Source organism: Rattus norvegicus, chromosome 20 (genome assembly GCF_036323735.1).
Source record: "Rattus norvegicus strain BN/NHsdMcwi chromosome 20, GRCr8, whole genome shotgun sequence".
In the NCBI taxonomy this organism is placed as follows: Eukaryota; Metazoa; Chordata; class Mammalia; order Rodentia; family Muridae; genus Rattus; species Rattus norvegicus.
Window position 1 is genome coordinate 28,948,438 of NC_086038.1, and position 21,563 is coordinate 28,970,000.

Consider the following 21,563-nt stretch of genomic DNA (forward strand, 5'->3'; position numbering starts at 1 on the left):
GGCTATGGGGTGGGCTCATGAACCAGTCTCTCAGGTTAATTCTCTCCAGACGCTCTTTCCAGACACAGCCAGGAGTGGCTTTCTCATAGTATGGTCCTGGTACTTAATCCACGGCATCGCTGTCACCATCTCCTTGGAGCAGGCTAGAAAGCACATTTGTGGGCCACTTACTCCTAGATTGACTAAACCAGAGGCTCTGGAGTGGGTGCCAGCACCGTGTGTAACAGTTTTCCAGGTATCTCAATGTATGTCAACCTGGGAGAGCCACTGGGAACCAAGGCAGGAACGAGTTTGAGCCTTAGTTAGAATGATCTGCACAATGCGACAGAAGAACAGGGGAGGTTGCAGGAAGCACACAGAGGAGATGGGGTTTCAGAAAGCACACAGAGATGGGGTTGCAGGAAGCACATGGAGGAGATGGGGTGCCCAGTTGCTGAGGTCAACCATGGAACTGAGAAGCCTCTTGGAAGGACAGCATGAACCCTGCACAGCACTGTGTAAACCCTCAGGATAACTCCCTAGCCTAACCCCATCTTTCAGAGTAGTCGTGTGTGTGTGTGTGTGTGTGTGTGTGTGTGTGTGTGTGTGTGTGTGTGCATGTGCGCATGGGTGTGGAGGTCAGAGATCCACCTCAGGTTTTCCTCAGGTGCCTCAGGTCCACCTTGTTATCTGTAGTCTCAATGGGATCCTGTGGCTCACCCATGTGGCTAGGTTGGTGAGGCTGGCCAGCCAGGGAGTCCCAGGGTACTGCTCTACCTTCCCAGCACCGGGTCTTTAAACCTGTGCTTTTCAGTGGAGCTGGAGATCAAACTCAAGTCTCTATGCCTACCTGACAGGGACTTTATTAACCTACCATCTTCCCAGTCCCTTCCCTAGCCTCTTGACGAGACTTCTGTGAGTCTCAGACACTAAAGTTTGTCCACTTGTGCTACTAAGGTCTGTCCCCTCCCGATCTCCTCTCCTGGATCTACCTCAGAGGCTCAGGTCTGACCCCTTACTTGTCAGGACTCTGTGTCACTGTTCTGAAGCTTCCCAGAATCACTGGGAATCACTGCTGACCAGTCCTCACATGCTCTCCCTGGCTGTTCTGGAGAACCAGGTTCTGCTAGGCCCACGCAGGAACTCGGTGGGGATGGGCACCCACCGTGTTTGTTGAATTGGTGTAAAACTCTTAGCTACAGCCCTGGCCTAGAAGCCTTTGTCTCAAGTACTTCCAACTTTTGGCTTCAACATGTGTGACACACACCTCTGTGACATCAACCAAGGGTGGCGTCCTCGTTACCTGTTGAGCTGCCAGGATCCTCCCATTCTCACTTGTCTTCCTACAGGACTGCCATCCTGCTGCTGGAGGTGGCAGGAGGCGCTTTCAGAAGTGTTAAAGGGCGATTTGGTTGGAAAGGGAGATAAAAAGAACATCAAAAGGAGCCCGGTGTGTGTGGAGAGGAGCCTGCGGGTGGGGGATTAAATTCTACTCTGCGTGAGGTGATCTGAAGGGCTGATTGGTGGGGCTGTGGTCCCTAAGACAGCTGCAGCTCGCTCCCAAGGCCTGGCAGCCAGGGGCTGCTGGCTGGAGACCTCTCCAAGCTTGGTTTTCTTTATCTCTTAGGAAGGGTTACACACTGAAATCATCCCTCACTCCCCGCGCCATTCCCCAGTCGCTCTTGGTGACTACAGCCTTCCAGCCCCCTGCAGAGGGCAGCTCCTTATCAGCCAGCTGCCAGCAGAGACTGCCTGGCTACTTCCCTTCACCATGCCCCACCGTCAGTTTCTGGAAGGGGAGGGCCACCAGGTGTGGTCACCTGCCCTTGCTGGTTGCCACTAAGCCTGTCCATGACTCTGTCACAGTGGTCTCCTGGCCAAGTGCTAGCCTCAGTTCTTCATGGGGTAGGGCTGATGCATTGGGCCCTCTGCAAATGCATTGAGATACCTGAGGCTTTCACAGGAGAGGGACAGGGACCTGCATGGGGTGGGGTGAGGTTGGCCTGACTTCAGCAAGGCTTTGTGGCCATGAGCTGAGGTCTGCTGAGCATCCTCTATCCCTCTATAGATTCTGAGTGAGAAAGGTCTCAGTGCATCTCCCTACTCATGCCCAGGCCTCCTCTAGGGCCTGAGGCCTGCAGAACAGCCCAAGCACACATGCCTTACTAGGATAACACAGTAGACTCTGTTCTCTGCTGTTGGTCACTGGTAGTGCCACGCCAATGACCTGGCGGCTCACTTTCCCTGGAATCTTGGCTTCTCTGTTACAGGATATGGCTTTCTCTTTATGGACCTCAACAGAACCCCAATTCAGACTACTATAACATTCCCTCTTTTAAAGAAGTAACCCTAAAAACTTGGGGGATGACTATAGCCTATTTTGACCATAAAAATCTAGAGAGTCAATTCTGAAACAGTAAAAAAAAATTAGTGCCTTTGTCAAAATTCAAGCTTTGTCACACCATCATGAATAAACCCCCAGACAGGAGTTTGTTGAGAAGGAAATAAATATTCAAAATCTCCTTCAACCATCCCTGGCCTAAACACCAAGAATATGTTCCATTTCTGACCAAGAATGATAATAAAACTTTTGATTTTCAGGGCCCCAAACCTTATGCTTCCTTGCCAGGTTCTACCCCCTGTCCACACCCTCTCCATCTCTGAAGGGGGTGCAGTGGAGCCTGCCCTCTCTGACATGAACTGAATCTTCTTCCCAGAGACAATCGTCTCCCGGGAGCTCCATGGGCTGGTGAGAGACCGAGGATAAGGAAGTGGGGTGCAGAGGGGGTCCCCAGAGTCAGCGCCATGCCCTTAGAAACTTTGTCTAGGACTCAGATCTGCCACAGGATAGTCCTGGGACCACACACCTAGCGGGGAACACTGAAGTTTAGTGATGTTTGTTAAAATCATGGCTAGGTAGATAGCTTAGGGAATAAAGTGCTTGCTTTACAAGCATGAGGTCCTGGGTTCGGTTCCTAGCACCCATGTAAACACCTGGTACAAAGTGCTCCTATAATGTTAGCACTAGAGGCAGAGGCAGAGGCAGAGGCAGAGGCAGAGGCAGAGGCAGAGGCAGAGGCAGAGGCAGAGGCAGAGGCAGAGCAGAGGCAGAGGCAGAGGCAGAGGTTTGCTGGTCAGACAACCTACTAGAATTTGTGAGCTGCAAATAATGAGAGAGTCTGTCTCAAAAAAAATAAGGTAGAAAGAAGGTCCTCCAAGGGTAATATCTGACTTCCTCTGCCTATGCATACACCACAAACAGAAGAAACTTAAATGCCCTGAGCAGTCAGACCTGAGCTTGGACTCAGGCATCCCCCTCCTTAGTTTTGTGGTTTCACATAAATGATTTTTCTTCCATTAGACCTGCTTTCGTCATCTGCAAAATGGGGGTGGGGGAAGACCTAGCAGACTACTGAGGGCAAACTGTGACATCCTGGTAGCTGCCTGGACAGATGCTCTTCTAGGAGAGCCATTTCCAGAGTTCTAGTAGGCATAGGGTGAGAGGGGAGGCGACCCTGAGATGGGCTAAGTTGAGACCTTGGCCAGGGCTGGGAGGGGCAGGCAGAGGAGGACCCGCAATGGATGAGTAGGGTGCAGGGACCATCCACTCCCACCCTCAGCAGGGACTGCCGGGGCTCCACGCTCTTGCTGTTGGTTGAGCTCATCCAAGCTATTGAGTGGCAGAAAATCAAAGCTGGCAAGCTGTGTTCTTTATCACTCCTTTGTCCTGTCTTCCACTCAATTAATCCCAATTAGATATGGTGAACTGGCCTTGGCAGGGAGGAGACCCCTCACCCTCTCCCTTATAGTCAGCTGCTTCTCCCTTCCACCCCTAGATTTCTGTCCCTGCTGCTCCAGGCCACTGCCTCATGCCCACTGCACCCCTGAGGCTAGTCTGGATAACCAAGTCCAGAAGGCACCAGAGATCCCCATGGAACTTGCTAACTCTGTCTCCAGCTCCCCTTGGGGACCTCAGAGGCAACTGTTGGCCTCCACTGCCCTTTCCTGAGTTCTAGGTCTGTCTGGCCCCCAGCAACTCAGAGAGTCTCCACACAGAGCAAAGGCTATTGCCCCCTTTCTGAGTCTCTTCTCACCCCAAGTCCTGCCTTCCCAGGTTTGAGCCTCCAAGCAGGCAGGACTAAAGCTGAGAGTGTGTATTCTCTGGAGCTACCACCCATTGCTGTGTGATGGGGGAAGAGCTTTTCCTGTGCCTCAGTTTCCCAATCTGTAAAATGGTACTTTTGCTTTGGGAGCTTCTCCTATGCACCCATGAACGTGAACTACTTGATGTCCTCTGACTGAGGTGTTTCCTCCCATTCTCTGTCCCTCTCACCTCCTCTCTCACTCTCTGTTCCCCTTCGTGTCCCTTCACTTCCTGTCTGAAACCATAGACACTTAGTGTCACCCCCCCCCAGAACATGCACATATCAAAACCCTAATCCCAAACGAGGGTGAGCCTCTCAGACGTGACTTGGGGTGTGGGTGGAATCTTCCAGAATGGGATGCCAGCTCTTGATGGCACTTATGCAAGGAACCCCAGGGCCACCCTTGCCCTTACTGCCATGTGGGGACACGGGGAGAAGATGACCATCTACAAACCAGGAAGTGTCTCTTGCCATGCAAGCGAATCCTCTGGCTCATTGGTCTTAGATGCCCTGTCTCCACTTGGAGGCAACTGAGCCCCCTGGTTACTCTGGCCCAGACGGACAGACTGAGCCTCTCTCTCCTTCCATATCTCCTCCTCTCTTCTCTTTGGTGCCCCAGGTTACCCATCGAATTCCACACACGCCTGCACAGATGGGATCAATCCCAGGCTGCCTTGCCGTCAGCTTATCTCTGCTCCAAATGATTGATTTTCCCTCTTTAAGAGTAATTTGCTGGTGAATTCCATGTATTGGGGGGAAAAAAAACCTCAGCACAAGCCTGTGAAATCTAATTCAATCCGACTGGCAGCTGGCACTTTTCAGGGAAGAACACTAGAGAGCCGTCATTTCCATCCCGGATGGGTGTAGTGCTGTGGGAGGCGGCAGGTGCTTGTCACCTGTGCAAGCACACCTCCCTCTGCCGGCCCCAGCTCTCCTGGGAATCATAATGTACTCACACGGAGGCCGTCGGAGGGGTGTTTAAATGAACAGTTCCCACGTTGCAGCCCACAGCCAAGTGCATCATGGGAATCTCTCATAGGCTAGCTACACCTGACCTTCAGTCGTTGCCTTAAGGCATCCTTTCTCCCTTCTCTCTCTCTCCCTCCCCCTCCCTCCTTCCTCCTATCCTCCCTCCTGCCCCTCTTCTCTCTCCCTCCCTCCCTCCCTCCTTTTTCCCCTTCCCCCTCCTCTGACTTCTGAGCACTGAGTCTGTGCCCTTGGGACCCAGTGTAGCACATGTCCTATGTTCCATGTGGTTCAGTCCTGCTGCCTCTGTCCCCTTTCCATTCTGGTTTGTCTGGCTCAGTTTCCCTGCCCTGGCCATGGGTCACCTGTCAACCTTGAATCAGGGATGCCTGCCTGTCATATGCATACTACAGGCTTGCATCAAAACATCAAGGAAGGGGGTGATGTCATCTGGTCTAGAAGCCCCTATAGGTATCTTTGATGGTGACTCATCTCACCTCATGATTTTTGGGGCATAGGGACATCCACAATACTTCATAAATGAGCATGTAGCATAACTAACGGTTTTCGTTCTACAGTTCTATGAATAACAATGCATGTCTAGATTCCTGTCTCCCTTCCATTAAGCTAGGGCCCCAAACAATTCTACTACCCTCCCAAAGAACCCTGCTGTGTTCTAAGTCTTCGTAGCCCCTGCTGTCAGCCACAGAGCTCCTGTGTTCTTTGGGGATGTCACAAGTCACACAGACGTATCATTTGGTATCCGGCTTCTCTTAGGACAATACCCTTGAATACACCTGATTCTCCCCCAAGGCTGCCATCTCTATCTTTGTATGTGTACCTGTGTGCACATGTGATATATGTGAGTACACGGATGTGGGTGCATGCACACATGAATGTACTCACACATTAAGGGCAGGGGACCACACCAGGTGTCCTCGACTGCTCTCTACTTCAAGTTTTGAGACAAAAGCCCTCACTGAACCCGGAGTTTACTAATTCAGCCAGGTCAGCTATCCGGCAAGCTCCAGAAATCTCCTGTCTCTGCCTCCGCAGAGCTGGGATTGACTATATACTAGTCCTTGACAGAGAAGCATGCCCCTGCCTCAGAGGCATGCCCTCAGGCTTTCTTCTGCTAGAATATCCTTCCACTAAATGTTATCACCTCAGAGGTCTCTCCTTCAATGCCATCTGAGCAGAGAAGAAGCAGGAGGACCCATGACATCGTCATCATCATCATCACCATCACCATCACCATCACCACCACCATCACCATCACCACCACCACACAATCCATCCCCCTTGAGCGGGCCTCAAAACTGCTAACTTCTTACCTAGCAGAGGATGGCCTTGAACTTCGGATCCTCCTGCTCCTAACTGCTGGAATTGCCAATGTGTGCCAATGTGTAATTGCCAAAACGCCTGCTTTATTGCAGCACTGGGGATTGAACCCAGCGCTTCCTACATTCCGTGCCAGCAAGTTACCAAGCGAGCTACAACCCTGGCCTCAGCTGCCTTTTCTCCAAGTTATCTTTGTATTGCCTGCCACGTATTACCCATTTGTTTTGCAGTGCTGGGGATTGGACTCAGGACCTCCCACATGCTGGGCAACCTCTCTAGCCCTAGTGGCTTTCCCCACCCTTTTTTTTTTCTTTTTTCTTTTTTTCCCGGAGCTGGGGACTGAACTCAGGGCCTTGCGCTTGCTAAGCAAGTGCTCTACCACTGAGCTAAATCCCCAACCCCTCCCCACCCTTTTTGAAAGAGTTTAATTTAGTTGGGTGGTAGCGGCGTGTGTCTTTAATCCCAGCACTTGTGAGGCAGAGGTAGGTGGATCTTTGTAAAGTTCAAGGCCATCCTGGTCTACAGGGTGAGTTCCAGGACAGCAAGAAGTGCCCAGAGAAACCCTGTCTCAGTCACCACCCCCACCTCCACGCCAAAGTCGGGGTGAGCCCCAGGATCTGAACTGCCGCCTGCCTGCCTGCCTCCTCATTCTGTTTCTTCAGTTTCCCATGTTGGGAGCTGAAGCTGCCCACAGGGAGCAGCAATCACGTGATGAGATGAACAGTGTGAACGAAGTGGGCAGGCAGGGGGGCGTGGGGAAAAGACACCATTCCGGAGAGCATGGGCCTGGGGCCGGGACTGGGCGCCACAGGAGGCATGAGTCAGGCAATAGTCTAAGGGTGCAGGATAAGGTTGCTAGTTGCTTCTGATCCCATGGGAGCTTTTGGAAGACCAAGTGCTGTTTTAGGGATGTGACTTTTCAGATAAAATGAGTCTCACTACTTCCCACTGGGTCCTGCTCAGGTTCGCGCATGGAGGATCATGGGAAAGGGTCCTCACTGGGAAACAGATAAAAAGAGAACCAGTCTGCAGACGCCCCGCCCCCGCCCCCCCACCCCGATCCCCACCCCCACTCAGCCTCGCTGGAGCTCAGGGAACTTGGGTGTGCCCTGACAGGGTCCAGGGACACTCTGAAAACAGTGTTTCCCAGCGGGTTTATCACTTGCCCCACTCCTGCCAGGCAGGGACCAGCGCAAATCACATGCTAATTGCATCTGTGATGACACCAAGTGTAGAGGTATCTGAGTCACACCAGGCCACCCTCTGGTCCTCAGGGAGGCTGGATCACGCAGCGGGGATGTGAGAATGCGCCAAAGCCAGAAAAAAAAAAAAGCCCAATAATCACAATCACAGCAAGAAGAACCTCCACAAAGGCATCTGGGGAGAAATTAATGGGAAACGCAGACGGGTTTGTCCTGTTCCTGGGGCATCCCTTCTAGAGCTGATAGGTTTGGCAGGCAATGGTTATCTTCCTGGAGAGCCTCAGTCTTGGGGGAGGGACCAGAAGCTGCTGCCTTGGTTTCTCCTTGGACCAGAGGCCTGTCTTCTGCTCCTTCTCACAACTCTGTGTGAGAGGCAGAGGGTGGGGTTGGGAGAGGGACAGGACTGGAGGCATCACCTCCCACCCGCTTCAAATTTCATGGTGATTGACAGCTACATCTTAGTTACTTGCCTAGAAGGGTTGAGGAGGGAGTGGCTAGACAATGGATGACCACGCCCTCGAAAAGAGTACAGTCCTGCGATTGGTAGACTGGTCACCTTTCTTTGCTCCTAAAAGAGTGGCTTAGACAATCTGAATTCAGGATAGCAGCGGTTACTTTCCGAAGAGGCAGGGGTGTGTATGCCTACTGTGTTCAACACAAGCAAACTATGTGTTGGGGAGACACCATCTATCCTACAGGGCTCAGAGAAACAGTGGTCTTAGTGATGAATACTCACTGGAAAGTGTGACAGGGATCAAGGGGGTCTTGGCTTCATCCAGGTATGCAGAGGCATGCTCAGGGCACTGAGGGCTAAAAGAACCAACCCCAAAAGCTTGGTAGGTGTTGGGGAGACAAAGGGGAGGGGCAGAGGTAGGTGGGGGTAGGTTGCAGGTAGTGAAGATGAGGGGCCCCCAGTGAAGCCGGGGCCGGCCTATCTTCTCTTTTTGTTGCTGCTTGTTTTTTGAGACAGTTTATCTGTTAAACTTTGGCTGTCCTGAAACTCACTCTGTAGACCAGGCTGCCCTTGAACTCACAGAGATCTGCTTGCCCCTGTCTCCTGAATACTGGACTTAAAGGCGTCACCACCTCCAGGTTTGCTTATCCTCTTCTTTCTTTATGCTACAGATCCTTCTAGAAGCCCACTGGTCTCCTAGGATTTTTTTTTTTTGGACAGCATCTCTAACCCAAGCTGGTCTCAAACCCCCTATGGAGCTGAGGCTGACCTGGAACTTCTGATCCTCCTCCTGGGGCTACAGGCCTGCACCGCCACATCTTCTGGTATATGTGGTGTTGAGGATTGAACCCAAGGCCTCGAGTACCAATGGGGCCACATCCCGACCCTATTGGAATGTTTCTAATTGTATAAAATAAAGGAGACGCCAGCTAAGTCAACTGACTACTTTGAAACAGTTTTCTGAGTATTTTAAAGGGGCCATGCAGTCACATGTGTGCTTTGGAATTCATGCGGCAAGCATTTTAGAGGCAGAGATGCCAGCCATGTGCTGTTATTTCAAAGCGGGGGTCAGGTGTAAATAGGATTTTGAGATTCCTGGAACCCCAGCAAAGTGATCTGAACACATCAGGGGTTTTCCTTGAGGTCAGAGCCCTTGCATCTAGACCTGTAACAAGAGAGTGGGTGGAGCTCACATTAGTGAGAACGAAAACACAGGCTCTTTTCTTCACCTCTGATCTAGTCCCTCAAGGTCGTGGGCTCTGGTCCCTGTAGGACAGAAACTCCTGGACTGGAAGGCTGCTTTCCAGAGGGGCCGGAGGGAGCTTTAGTAAGGACACACCCTTCACAGTGCTGAGCGTGAGGGCACATGGGAGGAGTGGACAAACCGCGAACAGGAACAAACGGATCAGGAAATGTAAATGAACACAGGCTTGTGCCATGGTTCTCTGAGAGGCCTAGAACACACATGGAACGGAAAATCCGGGTGATGAGCGAACACAAGCCTGAGACTAACAGAAGAAGCATCTCTGCCCCATGCACCCCGCCCCAATTCCTAAACAGCCCAGCATTCTGGAATTTTCTCCCCGCCTTCCACCTGTTTTCCTTAGATGCTGGTGATGTCTTTTCCTTGGGGAGGTGGGTAATTTGGCTCCACTCCCCCACTTATTCTCCTCAAACAAATTAATCGTGACAGTTGCCTGAAATAAGAACACACTCTTGCTAGACGTACCCTGCTCACCTGTCTGATTCAGGTCCCTTTTTCTTCCCCTCCTGCCAGCCATGCAGGAGCTGGGAGGACCCACCACTCTGTGGGGTCAAGTATTTGAATTGGTCCCACAGGGTGATGTTCCAGTCCAAGCTCTGTGACGGAATCCCTGGATTTCCCAGGGTCCCCACCCTCTGCCATCAGAGGACCTGAGAGGACGGCAGTTTGCAATTCTCTTTAACGCCAGGCAAGCAGAGAACGCTTTTTCCCTCCTCCCATGGTCCCTAACAATGCATCCACTCACTCCTATGTGACACCTCCATGGCATGTCCCCAGTGGAGTGCAAAGGGGAACAGCTACTGAGTTGGGGAAGGGGGGTCGGGGAGAAAGGCAGCCATATATCCAACCGAGGAACCCCGAGGCACAGGGGAGAGATCAGAATCAAAGGTCAAATTCCACCCAAACTGTAATCCACTCTATGTGACTGTGGGCAAGCCCCTTAACCTCTTTGAACCTTTCCTTCCTGACAAGGACAAACATTCCATCCTGGGATTACCTCCTGGGCAGGAGAGTTTGAGATGGGGCAGGCCCTGTTCTAACTTACTTTCCCTCGAAGCAGTTCTTTGAACTTTCTATTGTTACTCTGAGGACATCCGGAGCCTGAGTTGGAAGGACAACTTTGCTTCAGGGCCCTTATTATGATTTTGAACCTGTTGGCTCTCTTATCCTACTTGCGTGAGGTACTCTGGATAGCACCAGATGCAGAAAGGCAGGGGTTGCTTGGGAGGGAATCAGGGGAGCCACAGAGGGCCCAGGTCCAGCTAAGACAGGAGGGTAGATGATGTGGGGCACCGGAAGCCTCCACATCCTGCCTTCCTCCTGAGTGGGTACTCAGGTCCACTGAGCCAGGTGTGGTAGGGGATGCCTGAAATCACACATGTGTGCACGCACACCCGAGCACATGCATGTGTGTGTGGCCATGCACGCATGTCTGTATGTACACATGTGTGTGGAGGCCATAGGTTGATGCAGGGTACTTCAATTGCTGTTTATGCTGTTTTTAGTCAGAGTCTCACTGAACCTGAAGAACACTGATTTTTTTTCTAGGCTGGCTGGCCTGAGAGAGCCCCAGAATCCTCCTGTCTCTGTTTCTTCAGCACTCGTATAGACTGGGCAATCCCCCAAGACCAAATGTGAGGATAAAGACTTCATGTCCCAACTCATAGGGGTCCCAGAGGCGGATGCCAGGCCAGATGGAGTCACTTCTCAAGCAAGGACTGGAGCAAGGACGCTGTGGACACCAGGCAAGTGTCCTATCTATGAGTGACATCCCAGCAACTGGTTCCACTTTAAATTGCAGACTCCTGTCATTGTGGTTGTTAATATTGTCCCGATCATGTCAGCAACTTGAATCACGTAGGAGACAAGCTTCTGGGCGTGTCTGTGAGGATGTTTCTGTCAGGTGGGAAAAGTCACCCATTGTGGATAGACTACCCTATGGACAGACATCTTAGACTGAATGAAGAACCAAGCTCCAGCCTTCATCCCTCTCTGCTTCCTGACTCCGGACACGATATGACCACTTCCCGAGGCTCCTGTCAACACAACTTCCCTTCGTCCTCCAACCGTGAGCCACAATAAACCCTTTAAGTTGCTTTAATCTGGTGTTTTGCCACAGCAAAGAGAATAGCAAATACATCACTACAAACACGATGTGTGTGGCCTGATGGGTCTGGCAGGGCGCTGAGGGACACTGTCCACAGCACAGCAGAGTTGCACTGTGGGAGCTGTGAGATGGCTTGGAGGAACACCTCCCACTCCTATAGATCTAGCCCCTAGGTGTGGTGGGGGTGGGGGTCACTGGTTCTAGGCCAGCTGAGCTACATAGCAAGACTCTGTCTCAAATATAAAAACGAGAACTAAAGCAGACAAAAACCAAACCAAACCAAACCAAACCAACCAACCAAACATAAACAAAACAAAACAGGTTGGGAGGGAACTAGGGGTTCTTTGGAAAAGAAACAAAGAAGTGGCAGTCTGCTGTCACTTTCCATGCCGAGTCAACTGTCAAAGTCCCTGCAAAGGAGCAGAGTAGGAGAGACAGAATCTAGACAGACTAGGTGAAGCCGGGTGGGAGGGTGCCTCACCCTCCGTTAGTTTGATGCTCCAGGGGAGGATGCCCACACAGGCAGCCTCCTCCAGTCTGTGGAAGAGTGGCTGAGTTAAGCAGAAATGGCTGGCCTCCAAGGAGCCCTCAGCTAAGGGAGAGGCCGGAGGCTGCAGGCTAGCCCAGAGAGGCTTGTCCTGGAGAAAGCCTAGGGTGGGAGTGAGTGGACACTTCTTTGCTTATCTACTCCAGCACCCCCAGGCTTTGGGGGTGGGACAAATGAGACTGCGGAGGTGCTAAGAGTGAATGCGCCACAGCCTTCCGTTTGAATCAGAGATGGGTCTCCACCAAGGCTGACTGCTGGCCTTCCGCCTCCATTTTTCCTGGTCTCACTCCACACTTACACCCCATCTATTTGCTTCTCAGTTGTCACCTCAACTGTCACACAGGACAAAAAAAAAAAAAAAAAAAAAAACCCGGCCACCCCTGACTCCAACCCACAGCAACTCTTTCTTCTCTGCTTTTCGTGAATGTTCTATAGCCTGGTAAAAGGTGGACAGATTACCTGGAGACCAATTATGGGAGTCCTTGGGAGGAGCAAGGGCCTCTTGCCAGCCCCTGGGTTGTGGGGCTTAGCACACTAAAAGCCCGAGGCGCAGTGGCACACTCCGTGGCATCTCGGGTCTGGGGCCACTGGCGGTACATCTAGCCTTTCCGAGATAAGTCAGCATCCTAAGTAGAAACCACAGCCACAAAGTTCCCCAGAGGTCACCTGCTTCCTGCTACCCTTTCCGATTTCACCACCACACAATAGTGGACGATTGAGGTCAGCCTGCCCACGCAGTCTCTGGAACCCAGCTGGGAAGGAGCCCATGGCCATCTTCCAGCTGTGCTTAGCATTTATGGGGAAGATTTTGAGCAATGAATTTCTCTATATCTAGAGTTCTGGATAGGGTATGAGGCATTGAAGACCTGCTGAATCTTGGTCTGTGGATCTTGCATCCTGTAGACCCTACAGCCTCCCGACCCACCAGAGGGTGAAGATCTGGGTCATTACCATATGGCCACAGCTGTGGGGACAGTCCACGACTGCCTTTGGTCCTATAGAGCCCTCAACAAGAGGTCTGAGCTCTCCATATGTCCTCTTCCTGCATTCTAAAATGTTCTCAGTTTAGCCAGAAAGACGGCCTAGCCAGTAAAAGGTGCCTGCTGCCAAGGCTGACGACCTGAGTTTCATTATTGTAGCCCATGTCATAGAAGGAAGAACCGACTTCCCAAAGTTTTCTTCTGACTTACAGATACAGGCTGGTGTATCCCACTCCCACTAAACTATCTATTCAAATAATTTGCTTAATGAAAATGTTTTTTCTGCTACAAATCCAAAGGTAGATTTGAACTCAGACATAAATGCTAACACACTCAAGAACACAGTGAGACAGTCGTTCAGACAGTTGCCTGGTTGCTTTAAGTGTGTCCTGAGACACTGTATTGCAGCAGGTGCCTCCTCTTCCTGTCTGGTGTGCCTAAGCCCTTAGCCTGGGTCACAGCGTTCTTCCTTAGATCTAGAGAGTCTTGGCCTTGGATGCTGCTCTCTGGCCAGATCTGAGCCCCTCGAGGTTCTAAGGGTAGCAGGAGAGACAGTGTGGAAATCCATACAGGAAGTGAGGCTTGCACTTCTCTCTCTGAGGGCTGAACCTGGCCACAAGTGGAGTGGAGTGGAGACATGAGAGTGGGCTGATGGCCTCTGGGGGTCTCTGATCTGCCAGTCCTTGTCAGTACTCAGGGTGTCACAGGGCCCTGAAAGAGCAGGACCCTGAGCGGAGGCAAGCCCTTGATTATCAGAGACAAGGTCACCTCTGTGGAGGAAAATGACAGAGGGTAGGGACAGCCCCTGTTGCTCCAAGTGCCCCTGGCCTCAGGTCCTGTCACTGGCTATGCTATGTGGGGTGCCCACTAAAGGCAGACTGGGATCCAATACCCACCCACCACACAGTGGTTTATCTTCATCTTCAACCTGATAGGATTTACTAAATACAGTAGAGAAAGTAAACTGAGTACCAGCATTCATCTGTTTCTGTTTCCCCAGCCTCAGATACAGTGTAGCTCAGCCTCTCTTACAGCCATTAGGACCCGCCCTCACACTGTGAGCCAAAATAAACCCTTCTTCCTTGAGTTGTTCTTGTCAGGTGCTTTTATCACAGTAACAGAAAACCGATCAATGCAGCATCCTGGCACCCACTGCAGGCAGGCTTGCAGCCTGCAGAGACCCTCAGGGTGAGGGTCTGACTCTTAGCGTAGGGTCAGGGCTGTGTGCCCTGGGGAGCTGCAGTTTGGGGAACAGGGAGGGTGGCCAAGTCCTGTGCATTTTCCTTCTTCCTCCACAGGGATCATGTCTCCTCCTCTGGGATAGACATGGGTTTAGCTCGAACCCTAGACTCACTATGGCCGACCAGCAAGCAGCTCAGGGCGTCACAGACTACAGCATAGAGGAGTTTGTCTCTGCCTACAGCCTTCCTTCATCCTTTTGCACCTGTCGAAGAAGCTGCTGACTGAGTTCTCCAATGCCCACCCAGACCAGTGCTCCCAGCAGACAACCTGTCAGAATCAGCTTGTGCCTTAGGGTTAACTTGAGTTTGACAGGCACAGCTTTCTTCTTTCTTCCTAAACACCTGGGCATGGGGAGGTTCTGAAAGGGTCATTAATGTCTCCTTCCTACAGAGCTGGTCAACAGGGGCTTACCCTCAAGGCCTTTGGCCACAGAGCCAAAGGATCAAGTATGACTCCCAGCTCCCTTGCTTCTACCCCAGCCCAAACCCTGCATTGCCTGTGTGGGGCACAGCCTGCTCTGTCTCTGGGCCTCTGTGGGTCACCAATTTTCCTAGGTGCCCCTTGGCTCAGTTCAAGACTCCTCTCCCCAGGAACCCCTCTCTTCAGCTGATCATTCATGGTCTATGAGCCCTGGACCTTGGATGTTACACAGGGATGGGCAATTCTTGTTACTTAAGTATCATTATACCACAGAAACCTGCACTAGACTTTGCTCTGAGATTCTCATGCACTGTGTGTGTGTGTGTGTGTGTGTGTGTGTGTGTGTGTGTGTGTGTGTAATGTGTGTATGGTGTATGTCATACACGTTTGTGGTATGTGTTTTATGTCATGCATGTGTTAGTGTGTGGGGTGTGTGTGATACATGTGTGTGGTGTGTATGTGATGTATGTATGTATGTGTGGTGTGTATTATGCATGTATGTGGTATGTGTGTATGTGATGAATGTGTTGGTATGTGGGAGTGTATGTATTGGTGGTACATGTGTGGATATGGTTTGTATGTGACACATGTGTTAAGTGTATGTGGTGTGTATATATGTGATACATGTGAGTGTGATGTGTATGTATATATGTGTATGATGCTTGTATGTATGGTGTGTGAGATACATGTCTGTGGTGTGTATGTGTAGTACATGTGTGTGATTCATGTGTATCATATATGTCACACACGTGTGTGGTATGTTGTGTCATTATGTGTTTGAGTGTGCCATGCATGGGTGTGGTTTGTGTGTGTCATACATGTCCATGTGTGTGAAGTATGTATGTGTGGTACATGTGTATGTATGGTGTGTGTGTGTGTTGCATGTGTGTATATTGTGTGTGTCATGCATGTGTATGGAATGTGTGTCATGCATGTATGTCTGTCTGTGTGTGTGTATGTGTGTGTGTTGCATTGCAGACAGTCCAGAGGGTACAGGTCGAACCATTGAAATGTGAGAAAATGTGAGAACTGCTTTTAAGCATCCTTAAGCCAAAGGAGTTGGTGAGATGAGGAAGGCATGTCCCCATGTGAGGACATCAAAAGCAGGAGCCAGAGACTTCTGGTTCCCCTCCTAGTGGTGAATAGATCAGGCAGGCAGTGAGTGCAGACGGGCTATAAGCTCCAGCCACTCACCTCATCCTTGTCCACCACCTGGATGAAGAGAGGGAGGGCAAAGCCGACCTGCGCCAGCTCAGTAATGGCCACGCTGTACTCAGAGCTGTTGAACTCCGGGGCATTGTCATTGATGTCGATAACCAGGATGTTGAAGGTCGTGGTGACGGTGGCGTCAGACGGACTACGATCATCATTCAGCTCAGTGCCCTGCACACAGAGGAAGTCACCACAGTCACAGAAACGGCTGCTACCCACTCAGCATGTTCTCAGCACTAGATCATGTGTGCTGGTGTGAACTCCTCTCCCATCAATCCCCGCCACGGCCCTAGGAAGACAAGGACGCTGAGGATCATAGATGTGGGGAATTTGTACCAGAAGAAACCTGAGTAGGTTTCAAACTTAGGCCATGGGCTTCTGAAATCATCAAGGAGTGGGGCAGGAGGACCAGACAGATATCACCCACTGAGGGGTACAGGAAGAGTCCACTTGGCTTGGAAGACGACAAAATCAAGGGCTTTGCTTTGCACCACTGACAGATCAAGACCTCACTGAGTCCCCACTGTGGTCCCAACTTTACTGAGCCTGGGAAGGTCGGAGTCAGATGCAGAAAGGACCCAAAGATACCTAAGGTCCCAAAGTACTAATTTCCCAGTTCTGACCCAAATTTCCTGCTCCAGCTACTCTGAGGGAGACCTGGGTAGGGAGTCTGCCATTAAGCACAGAGATAGAAATGCCCACCCCAATGGCCATTCACCTAACATTTTGTATGAAGGTGGGAACACTGAATTCAGAGGGCCTCAGGTGAGGTCTCAGGTACTGGGTGGAGGGATGGGCTATCTTCCTCTGGAACAGACCCTTGGCACCCTTGTGAGGAAGCGGAACATGAGGAAGGCCTGGGGCTAGTGTACAGGGGGGACACTTTGCTTACATGTCTCCCTGGCTGACTCATACTTGAACATAGGGAAAAGGAAGGGGCAGGTGAGCCATGAGAGCCAAGAGGTCCACAGCTGATTCAGGCTTTTTCAAGGCCAAGCAGGTCCATGCAAGGTCAGCTGTGCCCTACCCTTCATGCAGAACCCACTCAAGGCCCCTTGCCACTGATCTACGCCTGGGGCTTGGCAGTCCCTGGTACCCTGCCTCCTCTCCCCACCAGGATCCATTCCCTAAATAGTCTTCCCAGGGAATGGTTCAGAAACCACTTATTTCAATTAAAACTGTCCTCAAGTGGCAGGTAGCTGCAAGGCATGGGGCTGGCACCTCTTCCCCACCACCCCAGCTCCTACCCCTTCCCTTATAGCCTGCTGTTTGCTAAACTGGGGAAGCATCAACCCTAAAAGGGAAGTGGAAGCTCCGGTCAGTACAGGCATTGGTAGTGTGTGCGAAGGGCAGGGCAGACCTGCATTTATAGCCACCCTTCCCCCTCCCGGCTGTCCTTCAGACTGCTGCGGAAGGCCTCAGGCTCTTCGGTGGTCTAGGAGGTGTGGTACCCAGCCGGTGGGCCTCACCTTCACCGTCAGGATGAAGCCGTGGCTGTACAGGGGGTTCTCCCGGTCCAGCAGGCCATTCAGGGTGAGAGCCCCGCTGATGTAGTCCAGGGCAAAGATGCTGTTCGTATTCCCTGCAAGACAGAAGCCAAGAGCCATGATGGAATGGCAGAGGAGTGGAGTCAAGGCACACCGCTCTGGAGGGGGACAAATCAGGAGCCTCTGACAAGGGTAGAAACTCTGAATTACAGATTACAGCGCCCTCTCCAGGTTTCCACCTGGTTCTCTGAGCCAGGGGAAAGTCTCCTTTTGTTGCTGGCCAGTATCAATATTGATTACTAATTTTCTTTTTTAAAATGCTTCTTTTGTTATTCTTTTGTTTGTTTGCTTGATTTGAGACTCAGATAGCCTAGGTTGACCTTGAATTCCCTATGTGGCCAAAGGTGACTTTGAATTTCTGATCCCCTGACCCTTCTACCTCTGGCTTGCAGTGCTGGGGCTCAAAGATGGGGTTTGAGCATGCTAGGCAAGCGCTCTACCAAGTGGGCCATGTCAGGCCCTTGCTTTCCTTTAGAATAGAGCCTTCCAAAGCGGGCAAAATTCAGACAGGACTCAGACATGATTTACTTTGTACTATTTTTTCTAATTTAAAATATGTATTACTAAGACTAGGACTAGTGTTTAGCTTGTATAAAAGTGCACGTGTCAAGGTGTGCATGTGGAGACCAGGGACAATTTTGTGAAGTCAGCTCCTTCTACCTTTACGCAGGTTCTGGGAATCAAACCCAGCTCTTCAGGTTTGTCAGGCAAGAGCCTCCCTTTCCCTGTCAAGCCATCTCATTGGCCTGCTTGTTTTCCTGTTCTATTCTATTCTAGTCACCCCATCCTGACTTTCTATGGCAATGGTAGAAGGGTTTGCTTTTTTTTTTAAATGATGAATATGTTAAAACATAATTCAATTTTAAAGAATATTCTAAGTTCTTACTAAATTAAAGACACTTACTTAAACTACTCACAAAAATTATACATGAGCACCTCTGGCCTCCTGCCCAGGCCCCGCAGCCTCTGTACCTCCCCTGCCAACCAGGCTTCCTGCTTCTGTGCCCCCACACTGTGACCACCCCGCTTCCCTGGCTTCCCTGGGCTTCACACTTGCTCCTTCTTGCTCTGATCTCTCATTCCCCGGCTTCCTCTCTGTTCTCATCTCCTTCCCTCCCTATCCAGCCATCCTTTCCTCCGGCAGAGCTGTGCGGATAGTCCAGTCAACTTCCCCTGGTTCACAGGCAGTGGCCCCTCTTCTGGCTTCTCTGTGTGACTCCTCTACCTGTCTGGACTATGAACTCCCGGGGGACAAGGACTTTTCATAATTGTCCACTGTGACAGCACATTCTGTTCTGTATGGATCCTGTATGGCTACGTATTCCTTAGGCCACCAGGAGCAGCCCTGGGAGACTACTGTCCGTTCTTTATGGCCCTGCAGCTGGGCTGTGATTCTTGTCAACCAGGTGGGCTCATTCATTCCCAGATCCTACCGCATCCATTCACAGTTCTGCAGCCCCTAAGACAGGCTAGCATCCATTCACAGTTCTGCAGTCCCTAAGACAGGCTATCCCGTGGCCAGGCCTGAATGAAGCTGCAGTTTGGATGGAGCCCATAGCGCTCTTCTCCCAAATCAAGCCTCTGAGGTCACAGCAGGCAACACCATTCACAGATGGGAAGCAGCTAGGAAGAGGGCTGATGCTCTTGCGTGATCCTGGACCACTTACCTAACCCATGTGGGGCTAAAATGAGGAGATGCTCTGTCTTGGGACAACTGCTTGCTTGGTTTATGCCCTTGTGAGCAGATTCCAGGGTATGGGCAGGACCAGGTGAGCATGAACTGTCCCTGACTCCGATTCAGGGAACGAAGTCATACCCAAGACCCAAGCTTTCAATACGCAGGGAGTCCAAAGTCCCCATGGAAGTTGTGGTACTTCCCTGCCCTTCCCTGTCCCTACGTCAAGGCACCAACAATGGAAAGTCTTGGGGAGATAGCTTCTCCTTCAGTCTTTAGGGCTGCAGGACAGGGGTTGTTCCCAGCCTGCTCATGCAGTTAGCCAGCAGTCAGCCAGGAGTCCCTCTGGATCTCTCAGCCACCGTAAGACTCGCCTCTGTGTGGCTTTGGAATCTGGACCTGGCCTCAGCGCTGCAAGTGTGTTCCCACATGCTTCTGCCTGACACTTTTCTCATGCAGCAGACTGATGGGTGTAGCTGTGTTTGTGTAAAGAGGACAGGGTATGAGGAGGCACCAGGCAGTTTGCTACAGGAAATGAGGAACTGTGTGTTCTCATTCATTCATTCATTCATTCATTCATTCATAGAAGTGTGTGGTCTCATTCATCCATTCATAGACCCTCATGTTTTCATTCATTCATAGAGTATGTGGTCTCATTCATTCACAGTGTGTGCTCTTATTCTTTCTTGTCCTGCATCTGCTTGGTGTTAGGGGTACATCTTGGAGAAGCAGTTCTTACTTATAGCACAGCTGACCAGACAGGACAGGGGTGGGATGAAGCCAGGACTACATGGATCAGGAGGGGGCTGGTCCTCCGTTCCTCAACTCAGACAGGCCCTGGCATCCTCAAGCTCCATGGCCAGCTTCCTGTCCCTCCAGATTTTCATATCCATTTATTCTTTCTAATAAAGGAGCCTATGAAATGTTTAACGGAACGTGATCCAATTTTGATCTTTGTAAGATTTCGCCATAAATCATTCAGAAAACAGGGCAACCCCTTGCTGAACAAACTTGCTTAACGTTTGGGTTCAGGGAATAGGGCTTCTGACCCCGGCATGTTCGGATTTATCCCCTCACCCAGCATCTACCCCCTCCATTTATGGCCTCACTGTCCTCTCAACCTGAGACACTCAGCATCTTTTCCAATAAGTCTCCTGACAAATACCACTAACTGGGGTACACTCAAACAAGTTTGGGGACCTTCCCCAGCACGATATGCCATCACACACACACACACACACACACACACACACGCACGCACGCACGCACGCACACACACACACACACTTTCCACAGCTCCGTGTGATTTTCTTCCAAGCTCCTAAGACCAGCAGGCAGAAACAGCTACACCCAGGGAGCTGCCAAGGCCACCTGAGTGAGGTGCTCACTTGCCTGCTGCCACTGTCACCATGGCAACTGCAGCACTTGCTAGGATGCTATGGGGCTTGGGCACTGGCTTGAAGGAAGCCCCGTGTGGGAAAGGTCATGTTCTTTAACTAGCCCCTCGCTTACCCTCTTCAAGTTCGTACTTGAGCCCTGACTGTGGGTGAAGAACAGGGCCATCGGTGTGGTCCTGCCTTCAGTCTATGAGGCCCACCCTTTATGTTACTGTCATGCTATTGACAGAAGGAGCCCTCATGGGGCTGAGGCTCCACTGGAAAAGCAGTAGGTTAGAGGAGGCCTCAGTCATGCCCTCAGGAAGCCGACCAACTGGATCAACTCAGTTCCATACCAGCTGTGTGGCCTGAGTCGAGTTTCTTAGCAGACATGTAACTACTTCCTAGTCTGCAAAACAGAGAGAGCGGGAGTCCTCCCTGCACAGGATTTACCAGCTGTGATGAACCAGGGCAGAGCCTGGACTATGCAAGTGTCCACAAAGGCTGGAATGAATATGGCTGCTGTAGTCCCCGCTGAGAGCTGGGCACCATCAACTATGGCCCTTGACATCCCTGCTTGTCTAGTGGAAACATGCCCTTGATGGCAAGTGGGTTGTGGTGAGGAACAGATGCCCAGGTCCAGGGGGCGTCACGCCCCAGTTCCAGCCTCTGTTCCCATCATCATTTACTCCCAGGCACCGTGAGCTCTGCACATGCGCATGTGCCACCCATACACGCACACACACTCGCATACATCGCATGCACTCACACGTGTGTGAGCAATTCTCTGCTTTTCTGGAAATTGATCCGCAATAACGATCTGCTGTATCCAAGTCGCATGGAAGCCCAGACGACTCACGTCACCGTGCAGTCCCACTGTTGAACAGGAGGGAAGCCATCTCCCTTCTCAACATGTGACGCCCCTAGTGTGTGGTACCTTCCCCTGGCATGCGTGAGGCTCTAGGGTGATAGCAGAGCTGCAGTCTGAGGAATCTGGGTTCTGGTAACTGTCAGTCTGAATGTCACAAGGAAACAATGGGTCACCCCTGGCCTCTCTGGCTTTCCTGAGGACATCCGCCCCCTAGGATCTTCAGAAATCGACAGAT

General features: G+C 51.3%; 1 protein-coding gene across 16 annotated transcripts in view; it reads right to left on the minus strand.

Annotated features, from left to right (window-relative positions):
- Positions 1-21,563, minus strand: part of Cdh23 (cadherin-related 23) — a 382,501-nt gene that overhangs the window by 165,314 nt on the left and 195,624 nt on the right. For all 16 annotated transcript variants that reach the window (XM_063278917.1, XM_063278916.1, XM_063278914.1 and 13 more), the window contains 2 exons: positions 17,329-17,441; positions 15,842-16,030 (listed from right to left, as the gene is read on the minus strand). In XM_063278917.1, the coding sequence (XP_063134987.1) occupies positions 15,842-16,030; positions 17,329-17,441 (302 nt within the window). The remainder of the gene's footprint in view (positions 1-15,841; positions 16,031-17,328; positions 17,442-21,563) is intronic.